Here is a 14,887-nt window from a genome sequence, read left to right on the forward strand (position 1 = left end):
CACAAAATCATATTTTGACAAATGCTGGTAGCTGGCATCCATTGAGTTCCATAGATTTTTTTTTTTACTTTGTCGAGTGCCCACAACCAGAATTCTTCAGAAAATCTTATTATGAAAAGAAAGATCTCATAAAGGTTTCAAGCCACACAAATAATGAGACAATTTTCATTCTTTTAGGGGAACTATCACTTTAACATCTCTATGTGTTCTGTATTAGAAAATAGGCACAAGGTTGGGAAAGCCGTAAAGTTTCTCTTAATATTACAGACGTATTTTAGCACTTTTATATTTTATTTAAAGGAATACTTCGTCATTTTACTATTATTTCACCAAAAAAATAGACAATTGACTTTCATTGTTGGGTTATCTGCTCCACAAAATATTGGTAAAAAATAGATTTGAAACTATAAACGAGCGTGCGCGCGCACACTAATTCAAACCAGATTAGAGTATTAGAAGACCGCAATACATTTAAAAGCACCACATTTTCAGTCCCCGTCCATATTCATTTTGTATGAGGAAGTTAAAAACCGCTACGTCTGCAGCAGGAGTGAAGAAAGGGGCGGTGTGAATGTGGATGTGTTTGTGGATGGAAGAAAACTATTGCTAACCTTCGAACCTCCTTCCTTTGTTATCGCAGAAAATCACGGGACAGTCACCGCTTGTAAAGACAACCATGATGGAGACAATACGCCGAAAGACTGTTTGAGGAATATGTGACTGTTTAGAGAGCAAAAAATAAAGCTGCGAGTCAAGCAAAGGGAAAGGAAACAGTTTTCCCGGATGCGCTTCAGTCTGGCTGGTTTGTATCGGTTTCCAAGTGTCCTGCGGGATATGTTGTATCTGGACAAACAAATGATTACTTGTTACATTTCTTTATGCAGATATTTAATATAGTAGATTACACTTGATTCAGAAAGTGCAGACGACGTTTAATGGAATCCATGGAATAATATATCCTTTAATCCACATTTGAAACTTTAAATTCGGACCCTTTGAGAATTTATTGATCTGAAGTAAGTAGCCTACTTTTGTAAGTTCGTCAATGCTGATTCGTTTGTTTTAATCTTTCTACTGATATTCATATATCCCAACTGTTTATGTAATGAAATTTAAGTTACCTTTTGTTTTTGACTTATCATCATAGGTAATCAGAATTGACACGTCTCATTATTTTTCTTAGCTTTAAATTACAAAAGTGATTTTTAAAAGTATATTGAATGCAAAGGTTGGACCAATATGTGTGTAGTAGCCTACATGTAAAAATAAAATGACATGCTCATTATGACCTGTAAGTTTTAGTTAAAAAGCAGTAAGTGATCATTTATATTATTATGGTTTGTATTGTATTTGCAATAGTTAAAAGCAATGTGCAAATTATACATTGACAATTAGGGGGGTCAACTTTTTCGGTAATAGTTTGATAATAAATTCTTTTGTGAATACAATTTAGAAATGTATTTAAGTTAGACTACATCTAATTTATTAACAAAATGTATACATTTTCAGTTTTTTGAGGAAATTTATTAGTATTTATTAACATTAGATCAGAGAAGCTGAGTTTGTGTCTTGTAATTCTGATGTCTTGTGATTTTGACCAAACATCTTGTTTTGATGTCCTTCAGGGGGATCAAGCGTTAGTTAAGGGGGTCAATCTCCCCAAACCTCCCTTTAATTTGTACCCTGGTTAAAAAGATTCTTAACAGAGTGGTTTTAGGGCTAGTGACAAAGTTTAAATATTTAAAATGAGAATGTCTTAGTGTTTTTGGAGTGGTAATGATTTTAAATGATTCTAGTTTTGAAAATGCTTACCTTTTTGAGTTTTAAACTGTTATAACGAATGACATTTTAGAGTGGGTTTTCTGTAAATCATTGTAAAATGTATGATGATCACTATTATTTTCTACAATAAAAAAGATCAGAAGGCAAATTGTGCAAATGTGTTGTTCTGATGCTTGAAAACCAACAATATATATTGCACTGAAGTCCAGTATTGACTCACTGATTGATTTCTTTCTTTTTCAATATAGCAATACTTGAAATATTCCCGTAAAGATGACGTCTGTGCATTTTAACCCTGGGTTAGATTCCAAAGAAGTTAATGGGTGAGTGAATAACATTCATTAAAAGTTACTAACAGTTCACCAGCATCATGACCTTTACTCCAACAACTAAATGAGCAATTCAGCACCGTTTCTGGCTCCCTGATTTACAGGATATTGTTAACAAATCACTCCAACTCCTTATGCTTTGTAAAACTACTCACTGAAGTTTTGAAACCACAAAGTTCAAATATAGTGCAAGCACTGTCCTTATGTTTTAATGATGGTTTTAATATGCACATTGGATCAGTAATTCGGTGAAAGAAGAGGCAGAGGTGCAGATCGATGATGGAAAGGAAGAAACCAAAGACCCAGACACAATGTACCAGTAAGTAAGCTAATAAATTGCTGACACAATGACGCATTGGCATTGTTATTATTCTTGCATGTCATTCTGATTTGTTTTGCAGTCAGGTCCGGAAAAAGATAACTCCTTTTGTGATGTCCTTTGGTTTTCGGTGAGTGGCATACTGGAATTTGATGTTACAAATAAAATGTCACAAAGTGTTTAGGTACTGTATTATCCCCCAAATAAATATATTATAAGCAGAGTTTGATCAAACAGGCTACTTTCATTATGTTTGCAGTGTTTTTGGCCTGGTACTGATCATCTTGGACATCATTATGGTCATTGTGGACTTGTCTCTTTCTGAGAAGAGTCGTGATGTTGGAGGTGCACTGGAGACTGTTTCTCTGGTCATCTCTTTCTTTTTTCTCATCGATGTATTGCTCCGTGTTTATGTGGAGGGGTTAGTAGCTTTTTAATTTAATTAGGCAACCTTGATTTCAGCACATGATGTTATTTGGAAATCTTTTATCTTGCATGACTTCATTTGAACATCATCTACAAAGCTCGTAAGACTAACAGTAACCAGTAGCATCACATGATAAGTTGCTCATGATGGGAAATGATCTGCAGGAAACACATTTTCCTGGGCTTTTTCCTGACTCAAAAATGAACTGGTCAAACATGCTCCGCTGTAATATGAAGTAAAATTAAAATGATAATAGCAATATATGAGTGTTGTCTAAACTGTATGCATAATTTAATATTTTCAGGACCTGTATGGGACCATTTGATATAAACTTTATAATTTAAGTGCTACTGAGCTTAGCCACTTTTTAGTAGGGACAAAAAAATACTATGTAAGTCAATAGCTGTTTTTTTTTCAACTTCTTCAGAGCGTCTTGTTTTGTGTTTAACATAAGAAATATAATTCAAACAGGTTTGTAAAAAATGGAGAATGAGTAACCAATGATAGAATTTAACATTTTGAATATCTATCCCTTTAAAACAGCAGGTTTGATAAATTAGGCTGCTGTACTTGACATACGTCGAATTCTGTTGCAATATCAGGGTGTCCGCAGAGTCTTAAAGTATAAATGTTGATAAATCAATTTAGAGAGAGAGAGAGAGAGTCTTAAATTTCATTTTACATGGTATTAATTTGTGTCGTTTTTGATTATACAGTGTATAGTTGTGTGCTATTTCCAATTTTTAATTCAGTTTTCAAGCTACTAAGTTTCAATTTCAAAGAAAAGAGGTCAGGATTGTAGAGAAAAAAATCTGTCATAGTTGGATAAAAAATTTACAGAAAAAATCTGAAGTGCAGGGCAAAATAGAAATTAATAAAAGGTAAAATAAATTTTGTGCATCAGTCTGTGCAGTGATTGTCAAATGAAATCAATCATATTAAATGCATATGATAAATTTAAGCATTTTTATTTAGGTAATTTCAAATAGATTATAAAATATCTGTTATGATTGCAGAATGAAGTTAGTTTAATAGAACCATGATATTACCTTTTTGTTAGATGAGTTAAATGAGAATAAACTAAACTAAATAACATTTCAATAGTTTGTTTACACACATTTGAAGGCTGCTGTTAGATCCCTAAAGGGATAGTTCACCTAAAAATTACAATTGTCATAATTTACAAACCTGTTTGAGCTTTTTTAAGTTGAACACAAATGAAGACTGATGAACCATTGACTTCCATCTTCTTTTTTTGTTCCTAATATTGATGGAAGTGGCAGCTTTTTTCCCAATATCTTGTTTTTAAAAGAAGAATAAATTATTAAATGTTGAAAACCACCGAAGGATGAATAAATAGTGTTGACATTTTTATATTTGTGTGCAAAATTATATTGTTGTGTACATAATAAAGAGTTTATGGCCTATTAAAGCTACATTAAGGACAAATAGTGCAAAACAAGTATAAAGAGTAGTTACTTTGCCTCTAATGTTGTCTTTACATTCCAATTTAAGCTCAAACAAAAGTGTAACAGTCTCAGATAAACTGTTGATCTTTTTTCAGATTCAAGGTGTATTTCAGCTCAAAACTGAATATAGTAGATGCTTGTATTGTGGTCATTACTCTGGTGGTCACCATGATCTACGCATTCTCCGATTTCTCAGGAGCCAGTCTGATTCCCAGGTACAGCCGATTTGACCAATACAATAATTTTTGATATTTCCCAACAGTGTTAATGTAACGTTTTGTTATGATGTGTTTTCAGGGTGGTGACATTCCTGAGGTCTCTGAGGATCCTAATTCTGGTACGCATCTTCAGACTGGCCTCGCAGAAGAGAGAGCTTGAAAAAGTCACCAGGAGAATGGTGAGTCACTTAAAAATATAAATACATTATAGTATTATTTAAAATATGTAATTGTTGTGTCTTTTTATCAGATTATAATTCAGTTGCATTATTTTTGTAATTCATTCTATAATAATAATAATAATAATAATAATAATTATTATTATTATTATTATTATTATTATAACATTTATTTTCAAGTCTCTTTTGCACAGAGGCTGCTTTTAATTGATTGAAAAATTTAGATACTGTAAAATATATTATTACAATTTTAAAAGCAGAATTTACTCCAGTCTTATTATAATATAATTTTGCATTCAGAAATTATTTTAATGTTCTGATTTAGTTACCTAAAAACTTATTTTTATTATTATTTTAATAATAATCATAATTATAACAACAACAACAACAACAATAATATTTATGAAAATAGTTGCACTGTTTCTTATTTTATGGATACTAAGATAAACACACGCATGAACTAACCAGCATGTTAAAAAAAACTATATTTTATGTATATTATTAGAGAAAAAATAATAAATAAATAAAAAATATATAAAAAAATGTGTAATATTATATATTAATTTACTATTTTAATGTTGAGTTTGATGTTTTTTACTTTCTAAAACAATTTACATATAAAAATCAATATAATTGTTTTCACTTGCAGTTTATATATCTATAACACCCTTTTATATGCTTATATGCTCTTTTAATATATTTTTTATTTTAATTTTAACCAATTATTTTTATGTAGTTTTTTTTCACAGTTTTTTCGTGGGTAATTTAAAAAAAAAAACTATCAAATGTCTCACTTTGATCTAAATCAATTTATACTGTATGAAATGTGTGTTTTTTTTTTTTATTATTGTATAATAATTCTCTACAGGTTTCAGAGAACAAAAGACGGTACCAAAAAGATGGATTTGATCTGGACCTCACATACGTCACAGGTTTGGTTAAATTAGAAAAGCCCTTTTAAATAATTTTAATACATTATAAACAGAACATTAAAATAAAATAGTTTGAATAAATGTTAAAAGGACAGATACTTTAATAGGCAAAGTCTTATTTAGTGGGTTCTCTCTCTCCAGAAAGAGTCATCGCCATGTCTTTTCCATCTTCTGGGAAGCAGGCGCTTTATAGGAACCCAATCAGAGTAAGTAAAGCACAAATGTTGAAGGTTAACATTTAAATTAGATGTGAATCAGTTTAGAAGTATTCAGAAAACAGTACAGCAGCTCTATCATTTACATGTAAATCACATTTCATTTTTCAGGAGGTCGTTAGATTCTTGGACACCAAACATATGGATCATTACAAGGTTTTTAATCTCTGCAGTGAGTAGAGTCTCTCTTCATTATTTTAACAACTTCGACAACTTTGTTAAATCAAACCTCCTTTCTAAAAGGCTTGATAATTGTGTAATGTTCAGTACAAAGGGATGTAGCTGATTTGTTCAAATAAATGAAAATTAGAGACTGAATATTCTATAAACATAATAATTTAAATCATTTAATAAGAAGTACATTTAATTAAAAAATACTTCAATTGAATATGTACAGGGTTTGACGAAAAGGGGTTTTAAAACATAAAATAATTGAAGAGCTTTGTTTTCCCCAATACAGTTTAATGTGCACTGCTTATTTGTTTCCTTTTTTAATTATATTTATGGCTGAATTATTTATAACTAAGTGTTATACTATGGTTATCATTTAAAATATCTTTTTTCGAACCCCTAGTATTTACCCATTTGTCATTATGAAGAATGGAATCATTTAAATTCGAATCAAATGAATATGAAATTATTCCTGTTTTATTTAATTGAATAAGTTAACAATCTGGCCAGGCAGTGGCGCACTAGGTAGTGCTGTCGCCTCACAGCAAGAAGGTTGCTGGGTCGCTAAATCGAGCCTCGGCTCAGTTGGCGTTTCTGTGTGGAGTTTGCATGTTCTCCCTGCGTTCGCGTGGGTTTCCTCCGGGTGTTCCGGTTTCTCCCACAGTCCAAAGACATGCGGTACATGTGAATTGGGTAGGCTAAATTGTCCGTAGTGTATGAGTGTGTGTGTGTGCGCCTGTGTGTGCGCCTGTGTGTGCGCCTGTGTGTGCGCCTGTGTGTGCGCCTGTGTGTCTGTGTGTGGCTGTGTGTGTGGCTGTGTGTGTGGCTGTGTGTGTGGCTGTGTGTGTGGCTGTGTGTGTGGCTGTGTGTGTGGCTGTGTGTGTGGCTGTGTGTGGATGTTTCCCAGAGATAGGTTGCGGCTGGATGGGCATCCGCTGCGTAAAAACTTGCTGGATAAGTTGGCGGTTCATTCCGCTGTGGCAACCCCTAATTAATAAAGGGACTAGCTGACAAGAAAATGAATGAATGAAATAAACAAACTGTTTAATTTTTATTTAAATATATCTCTTATGCTGAATGATGATAAAACATTATTTGACTTTTTTGTATTTCCTCCGTCAAAAATTCTAATTTAATATTTTAAATTTTCAGTGCTTATAAAAATCATATATATATAAAATATATATATATAAAATATATATATTTTAAATATATATATATATATATATATATATATATATATATATATATATATATATATATATATATATATATATATATATATATAAATATATATATATATATATATATATATATATATATATATATTTATATATATATATATATATATATATATATATATATATATATATATATATATATATATATATATATATATAATTTTTTTTTTTTTTTTTTTTTTTTGCTTTGTTCATGTATAGGTACCCAATCTGGCCATTAACATCCATACAATCACTAACTTAATACATCTCAATGAAGTGTTCAATTCTTTTATTTAAAAATGTTTTAAACTATTTACCATAACGGTTTAATTACTTTCCTTACAGTAACATTTGTTTAAAAGATCTTTATGTATTTACTGCTGAGGATACTGACATGACCTATATTATTATTATTATTATTAATAAATTATAATGATTTTGTTGATAAGGCCAATTAATAATTTTCCAACTGGGATATTCGATAACGATCCTTAGCATTTAGCCCTCTATAGGTCTAAAATTTCATTCACTATGGTCTTAATAATGTCTTATGTCTTAAGTTTCACTTGGTCAAGCCTGAAGCCAGTATATATATATTATAGACATCATCTAAAAGCTGATTTAATAAGCTTTCCATTGATTATGATAGCACAATATTTGGCCGAGATGCAACTATTTTAAAGTCTGGAATCTGAGGGTTCAAATAAATAACAATATTAAGTCAATTTCCCTTTAAATTGTCCAGATTGAGCTCTTAGCAGTGCATATTTCTAATCAAAAATTTAGTTTTAATATATTTACGGTAAGAAAATTACAAAATGTCTTCATTGAACATCATCTTTATTTAACGTTCTAATGATTTCTGGCATAAAGAAATGCATATAAATATATAATTTTGACTTTTGATTATTCCTATACAAATATGTTCGTGCAACTTAATACGAACAATATGTGACCCTGTACCACAAAACCAGTCTTGTTTTTCCTCACCCACCATTTAATTTGATCTCAAACCAAGTTTATAATAAACTGGTCAGACTGACTTTTCTTGTTTCAGGTGAGAAAGGTTATGATCCAAAGTTCTTTCACTACAGAGTAGAGCGTGTCATGATAGATGACCATAATGTCCCTTCACTGGAGTGAGTATCACCACAGCTCAACATGTGCTTCATCTCTGATTCCTGCTTGAAGATGTAGATGAGCTCAGCTGATCTGTGTTTGTGTGTTTTAATCCGGTCAGTGATATGCTGCGCTACACCGCCTGTGTCAGAGACTGGATGGCAGCAGACTCCAGGAATGTTATTGCCATCCACTGCAAAGGAGGAAAGGGTAAATAAGTAAAAAATTTAAGTAAAAGTTGTGCACCCCAGACATTTCACTGTGTTGACTGGCATATCTGTCAACCTTCCTGTTTTTCCTAGCAATTTATCATCCCGGCTAAATAACTTCCTGTACTTTTTATCTTACCCAACCAAAATAAAATGTCCCACTGGGTGTAATTGAAATGTTTCCTATATATTGCTGCTATTGTAATGCCGACCAAATCAAGCAGAATATATAGTGGCATTCACTCTAGTAAATATCAATCCAAAATCAACTTAATTTGTAGTAAACGGGTCTCTTTAATACACAATCTAGACACAAACACAGTATGTGAAGTGAGTAATGGTTGATTTTTGTTCTGTAGTTTGGACCGACAGTATAGTTTGCATGGGGCTTGTTTAAATACAGTATTTTAATTTGTTTTATAAACAAATTTCTAGAGGATCACATGCTTATGATTGACCACCGCTTGTCTCACATCATCAATCACTTATTAACCAATCAGGTGTACCCCAAATTTACATGAATAGTCTGCCTTCCTTACCATAGTCTGTTAACCTTCAACAAGTTTTCACACGCCAACAACGTTTGTGAAATTGCTCAAAAATACAGATATCTGAAGCAAATCGTGCTCATTCACGAGAGTACACTGTGAATCATCAAAGTCCCTATCAGAGAGAATCATAGACTCTTATGAAGTATTCGGTAAGTTAAATATCTGGCTATTTAAAGTCCTGCTGTGTGAAGTGTTCCGACTGAAAAACACATCGATCGTTGGCACCGATAGCCTAGTGGTTAAGTGTGCCCACAAATACCACTGAATTGTTTACGATGACCTATATTCGTTTTCCGGCTTGAGTTCCTTTACCAATCTTTTTTGTCTTTCTGCCTTCCACACTTTCATTTCTATATGTCCTGTCCAATAAAAGGTGAATAAAATTAATTATAAATATTAAAAAAAAACATCCACCTACAGCCAATGCGTGAGCAAGATACAGGGCAGCGTGACATCTATGATGCTTTTTTGCATCTGACACAATGATTTTTAATGAATAAAGTTCATTTCTCTGCTAAATTTATTACACACATATTTGTATTATTTATTGTTTATTATATAATTGTTTATTTATTATTATTATTGTACACGTTTTAATATTTATTGTCACATTGTGTTATTAAAAAATATTAATTTACAGCCTCAGCCTTATTTTATGTTAATGAAATGAAGCATTTACAAATATCATAAACATATTTTAGTTCTACTTGCTCCATGACAAATCCTCAAAACTAAACAGAAATATAAAGCGCTAAAAATATAAAGCAAACATAAAACAATGCTCAGCATATACGAGTACACCCCTCACAAATCTCTCTCTTAAATTCATATTTTTAAAGGGAAGCTGTACAGTATTATATTTGTGAATATACATTAGGAAGTACTTAAGTCAAATCTGGAGCTTGCGTAATAAAATGACTTATGATAACGGTCCAAAAACTAGCACACCCAAATGTATATGATATAGAAAAATATTAAATACAAATTTTAAAAAGTGGAAAAATCAAGAGAAGCAAAAAAAAAAAAAAAGTTAAATATTTTTTGAAATATTTTATTGTATTTAATTATATTATCCTTCAATTTCTAAATATGTTTGGTGACTAAAATCTTTTTTAATATATAAAATAATATATCTGTTTAGCTGGAAGGGCATCCGCTACGTAAAAACGTGCTGAATAAGTTAGCGGTTCATTCCGCTGTGGAGTCCAGATTAATAAAGAGACTAAGCCGACAAGAAAATGAATGAATATCTGTTTAATAAATCTGTTTTGCTTAATGCACCAAAATGCATTGCCTATATTCACTGGGAAATGCAGAAAATATTCATTTGTACTCAACTATGCTGAGCACTGTATATATGTAAATATCAATTCTAATTCAACTTATTTGTAGTAGCGGGTCTCTTTAATTCAGCATGAAACTAAATGTTCTTGAAGTTGCTTTGGACCATAACTGTAGAACATTTCTGAAAGTAAAGAAAAGACACATTCTAGAAAAACACAAATAAATCAGTGTATGTGAAGTGTGTAATGGTTGATCTTTGTTCTGTAGGTCGTACCGGCACTATGGTTTGCACATGGCTCATTGACAGCGATCAGTTTGAGAGTGCACAGGTACAGGCTGATCATATTATCCATATTTCAGATTCCTTCTCTTCCACAACTGGTCAAATTTTCTTGAAGCCTTACATATCTCTTCATCTCTCACAGGAGAGCCTGGATTACTTTGGAGAGAGACGGACTGATAAAAGTATGAGCTCCAAGTTTCAGGGAGTTGAAACTCCGTCTCAGGTTTGTGAGCTTGAGTTCAGTCGGTGAACGTGTGTAGAATTATGAGAGGGGTCTGGATGCAGACCTGATGCAGTTGCAAATCTGAGCTGCATGTAATGCTTTATAATGAGCACACCTAACTCACCCCTAACCCTACCCCTAACAGTGACGTCACTAGCTTTATTGAGTGCATTGTGTCTGACATTGCAAGCCAGAGACTTGCAGTTTCAGCTTGCATAATCAAGGCTGCATCCAGATACTATTGAGGATGATAGATGTTCTCTTTATTGATGCATGATCTGTTGGGTTGTGCATTTGCAGAGCAGGTATGTTGGCTATTATGAGATCATGAAGAATCAGTACAACCGTCAGCTTCCTCCTCGGAAGAGCCTGAAAATCAAAAGCATCCGAATCCACTCCATCGCAGGTCGGACTCTTTCTATTAGTGTAACAATCATGACAGACATATGTAATTATATCAAATGTATATGTATTATTTTAATGTATTCAGATAGTGACTGCTTTAATGAAAAAATTTTAACAATTTAATGTAAAAATAACTGATTAAATAAGGATGACCAGGGTGCCTGCAGGGTCTTAAAAAGTATTCAAAGTTGATCAATCAGTTTAGAGATCTTTAATACCCATTGTGTATTACTCCACCCACATACAGCTAGCAAAAGGCAGACACTGCTTTTATAGTTTATTCATAACAATTTGCTTTTGTACAATGTTATTATTAATAGCAGTATTATTTATTATGTGCATATTTATATATTTTTTTATTAAAAACGAGCTTAGATTTGCTCACCTTTCAGGTTTTAGACCATATGGGGCACAGCGTGTGTATTTGGATATAATTCAGGTTTTTGAACACACTTCGTTATTATTGTTCATTTATTCGTTTGCTGGAAATTAGAACTGAATTTAGAAATAGTTTTGAAACAAATCTTTAAGCTTAACAAACAAAATTAATTATGTATAGGCTAATGGATGTCTGTTCGTACAAGATGTTTCCTTATCCACGAAAGTGAAAGCGAAAGTAAATAATGAGGAGGCTCATCTCTCATTCTCATGCTGTAGATGCTCCATTTTCTTACTAGTGAAGCATTCCGTTTTTTCACTTACAAAGTCCGCCATGTAAATAGCAAATGCGCTATGGCGCAGCGCAACTGGCTCTTAAAGGGAATTGGAAATAAGACTCTGATTGGTTTATTCTCAAAACAGAATAAGTGAATAAGCTCAACCCTGTAACACCATGCGCCATGGCGCAAAGTAGATTTTTCCGTCCTTAAAATAGCAAAAGTGGATTCTGACATGCCCTTATTGTGTTTGTGCCCTGCACTTTGCGCATGGATCATCAAAATAAGTGAAAATAAGAGCCCAAAATATTACAACAAATGGTAATAATCAGGGGCACCTACAGGATTTTATTCCAAGGTATTATAATGATATAAAATGTGCATTTTTAAGGATGTATTAAAAGTAACCATTTAAATGATGGCTGTTTTTTCTTTCAGTATTCAAACATTAAATAACGTAAATATATAAACATAATTTATATTTATATATTATATATATATATATATATATATATATATATATATATATATATATTTATGTGTGTGTGTGTGTGTATATGTATATATATATATATATATATATATATATATATATATATATATATATATATATATATATATATATATATATATATATATATATATATATATATATATATATATATATATGTATATATATGTATATGTGTGTGTGTATATGTATATATATATATACATATACAGATGAGGAGTATAAAACTGTAAATCTTTTCAGAGCAGAGAAATATTTCCTTTTATAGCTTTCTTTAGGAAAAATTTGTATTTCTTTTAGTTTGGCTGGAATTAAAACATTTTAAATATATATTATTTACAACATACAATAATATTAGCCCATAAAAATAGACTTATTTTTGATACTACAGAACAAACCACTCTTTTCCAGAGAGATGCCTTGTTAAGCCTTAAATCGCACTTTAATCTGAATACTAGTCTATTACAAAATAATTCGCGTAAAATATGATGCACTGTCATCATGGCAAAGCAAAATAAATTATTTATTAGAGTGATTCTGTGATTCTTGTTTTATATAAAATGCGCTTGTTTTAAGTCTTTTCTCCATTAAACAGCACTTATATTTGAAAGAACAAGTGTTTCTCAGGCTAATAATTGTGTCTTCAACTGTATTTGAATACAGTATATGACAGCAGTTTAAGTTGGAATTATTAGCACCTTTTTGAATTTTTTTTTCTTTTTTTTAATATTTCTCAAATGATGTTTAACAGAGCAAGGAACTTTTCACAGTATGTCTGATACTATTTTTTCTTCTGGAGAAAGTAGTATTTGTTTTATTTCTGCTAGAATAAAAGCTGTTTTTAATTATTTATGTACCATTTTAAGGAAAAAATTATTAAGCCCTTTAAACTCTATATTTTTGATAATCAATAGAACAAACAATCGTTATTCAATGACTTGCCTAATTCCCTTAACCTACCTAGTAAACTTAATTAACCTATTTAAACCTTTAAATGTACCTTTAGGCTGTATAGAAGTGTCTTGAAAAATATCTAGTCAAATATTATTTACTGTCATCAGGGCAAAGATTAAATTAATTAGTTGTTAGAAATTAGTTATTAAAACGAAAATCTTTCCTCCACTAAATAGAAATTCAAGAAAAAAACAAACTGAGGGCTAATAATTCTGACTTCTACTGATCTTCATATATAATGTTCATGCTGATTAATATTTCATGTCCAGATGTTTTAATTTTTTTTTCTATTTATTAAAACAAGTAAAATAATACAAATGGTGGAGAGTCGGTGTAATTATGATCTGTTTATTCAGGTGTGGGGAAGGGCAACGGCAGTGACCTGAAACTGAAGATCATAGTGAAGCACGAGCTTGTTTTCCAGTGTGTTTGTGCCAAACAGCACAACTGTACAGTGAGTGTCTGTTCTCTACTCTCTAATCAGCTGTAATTAAGTGTCTTTCATTTCATTCTGATCATCTGTTTTTCTCTGTCTCTCAGGTGTTTCCTGACACTGGTAGCAATGCGGTGGTCATCAGTTTACAGGACGGGCCTATAGTGACTGGAGATGTGAAGGTCATGTTTGAGTCCAGTGCTGTAAGTGTTTAACATAAGATTTCCGATGTTTTACATCGTGCTCGTTCTGCTGGTTTTTCCATTGATGTGATGCCTTTTTTTGTTATCACATGATCTGAACAAAATCACATGACTTTTTTCATGCGCATGCTGGAATATTTTTTTGCTGACGCAAACATATTTGTTCAGTTGTTTTTAACTCTTGTGTGCTGTCGGGGATGTTTTCATCCACTCTGGGGTGATTTTTAGTTGAAACGCAGAGAAAGTTGTGGCCAAATTGATACGCATTTTGCGAGAATGCATTCAACAAACATTCTGGGAAAATTGACTACCCTTTTGTCATATTGGCGGCTGTTTTTGCCTCATTGACTTCCATTATACCCATGTTTTTTCATTGCAAAGCCATGACACCACCATGTAATCATGCAGTCCTGATTGTTTCTGGTTTTTCCAGTGTGAAAGAGGTCAAATTTTAAAGGTTTATTGTTGATCCATCAGCTGGAGTGCAAAAAGAGCTTAGTTTCAGCCTCCTATATGAAGAAAAGTGTGTGTGTCTGTGTGTGAGAGAGACCTTATCTTCATACATCTGAGAAAATCAAAATAAGCAGCTCAGCTCTCAGAACACAGTAAACACTGTAATTGTATTCATGCACACACTGTGATCTGCTGCTTTTCTCCACAGAACTTCAGCGAAATTGTAATTATAATTGGATTGATCAAATATTAAAATCAATATTTTGGTACTGATATTAATCATATTTTAGCCTCACACAGGGCACCATTTAATGTAGTGATAATTGGATTTATCAAATA

General features: G+C 31.8%; 1 protein-coding gene across 3 annotated transcripts in view; it reads left to right on the top strand.

Annotated features, from left to right (window-relative positions):
- The first annotated feature begins 630 nt into the window (after positions 1–630).
- The window catches only part of tpte (transmembrane phosphatase with tensin homology), a 17,821-nt gene continuing 3,564 nt past the window's right edge, over positions 631–14,887 (top strand). Inside the window, 18 exon segments of one of the 3 annotated variants that reach the window (NM_001025458.1) lie at positions 631–802; positions 885–1,016; positions 2,031–2,105; positions 2,353–2,430; positions 2,513–2,560; positions 2,690–2,851; positions 4,422–4,541; positions 4,624–4,723; positions 5,592–5,655; positions 5,797–5,861; positions 5,982–6,042; positions 8,322–8,403; positions 8,505–8,593; positions 10,695–10,756; positions 10,853–10,933; positions 11,234–11,339; positions 13,816–13,913; positions 14,000–14,095. In NM_001025458.1, the coding sequence (NP_001020629.1) occupies positions 2,056–2,105; positions 2,353–2,430; positions 2,513–2,560; positions 2,690–2,851; positions 4,422–4,541; positions 4,624–4,723; positions 5,592–5,655; positions 5,797–5,861; positions 5,982–6,042; positions 8,322–8,403; positions 8,505–8,593; positions 10,695–10,756; positions 10,853–10,933; positions 11,234–11,339; positions 13,816–13,913; positions 14,000–14,095 (1,362 nt within the window). In that variant the 5' untranslated portion in view covers positions 631–802; positions 885–1,016; positions 2,031–2,055. 3 annotated transcript variants of the gene reach the window in all.

The sequence above is a fragment of the Danio rerio genome, chromosome 10 (assembly GCF_049306965.1).
Source record: "Danio rerio strain Tuebingen ecotype United States chromosome 10, GRCz12tu, whole genome shotgun sequence".
NCBI classification, from domain to species: domain Eukaryota; kingdom Metazoa; phylum Chordata; class Actinopteri; order Cypriniformes; family Danionidae; genus Danio; species Danio rerio.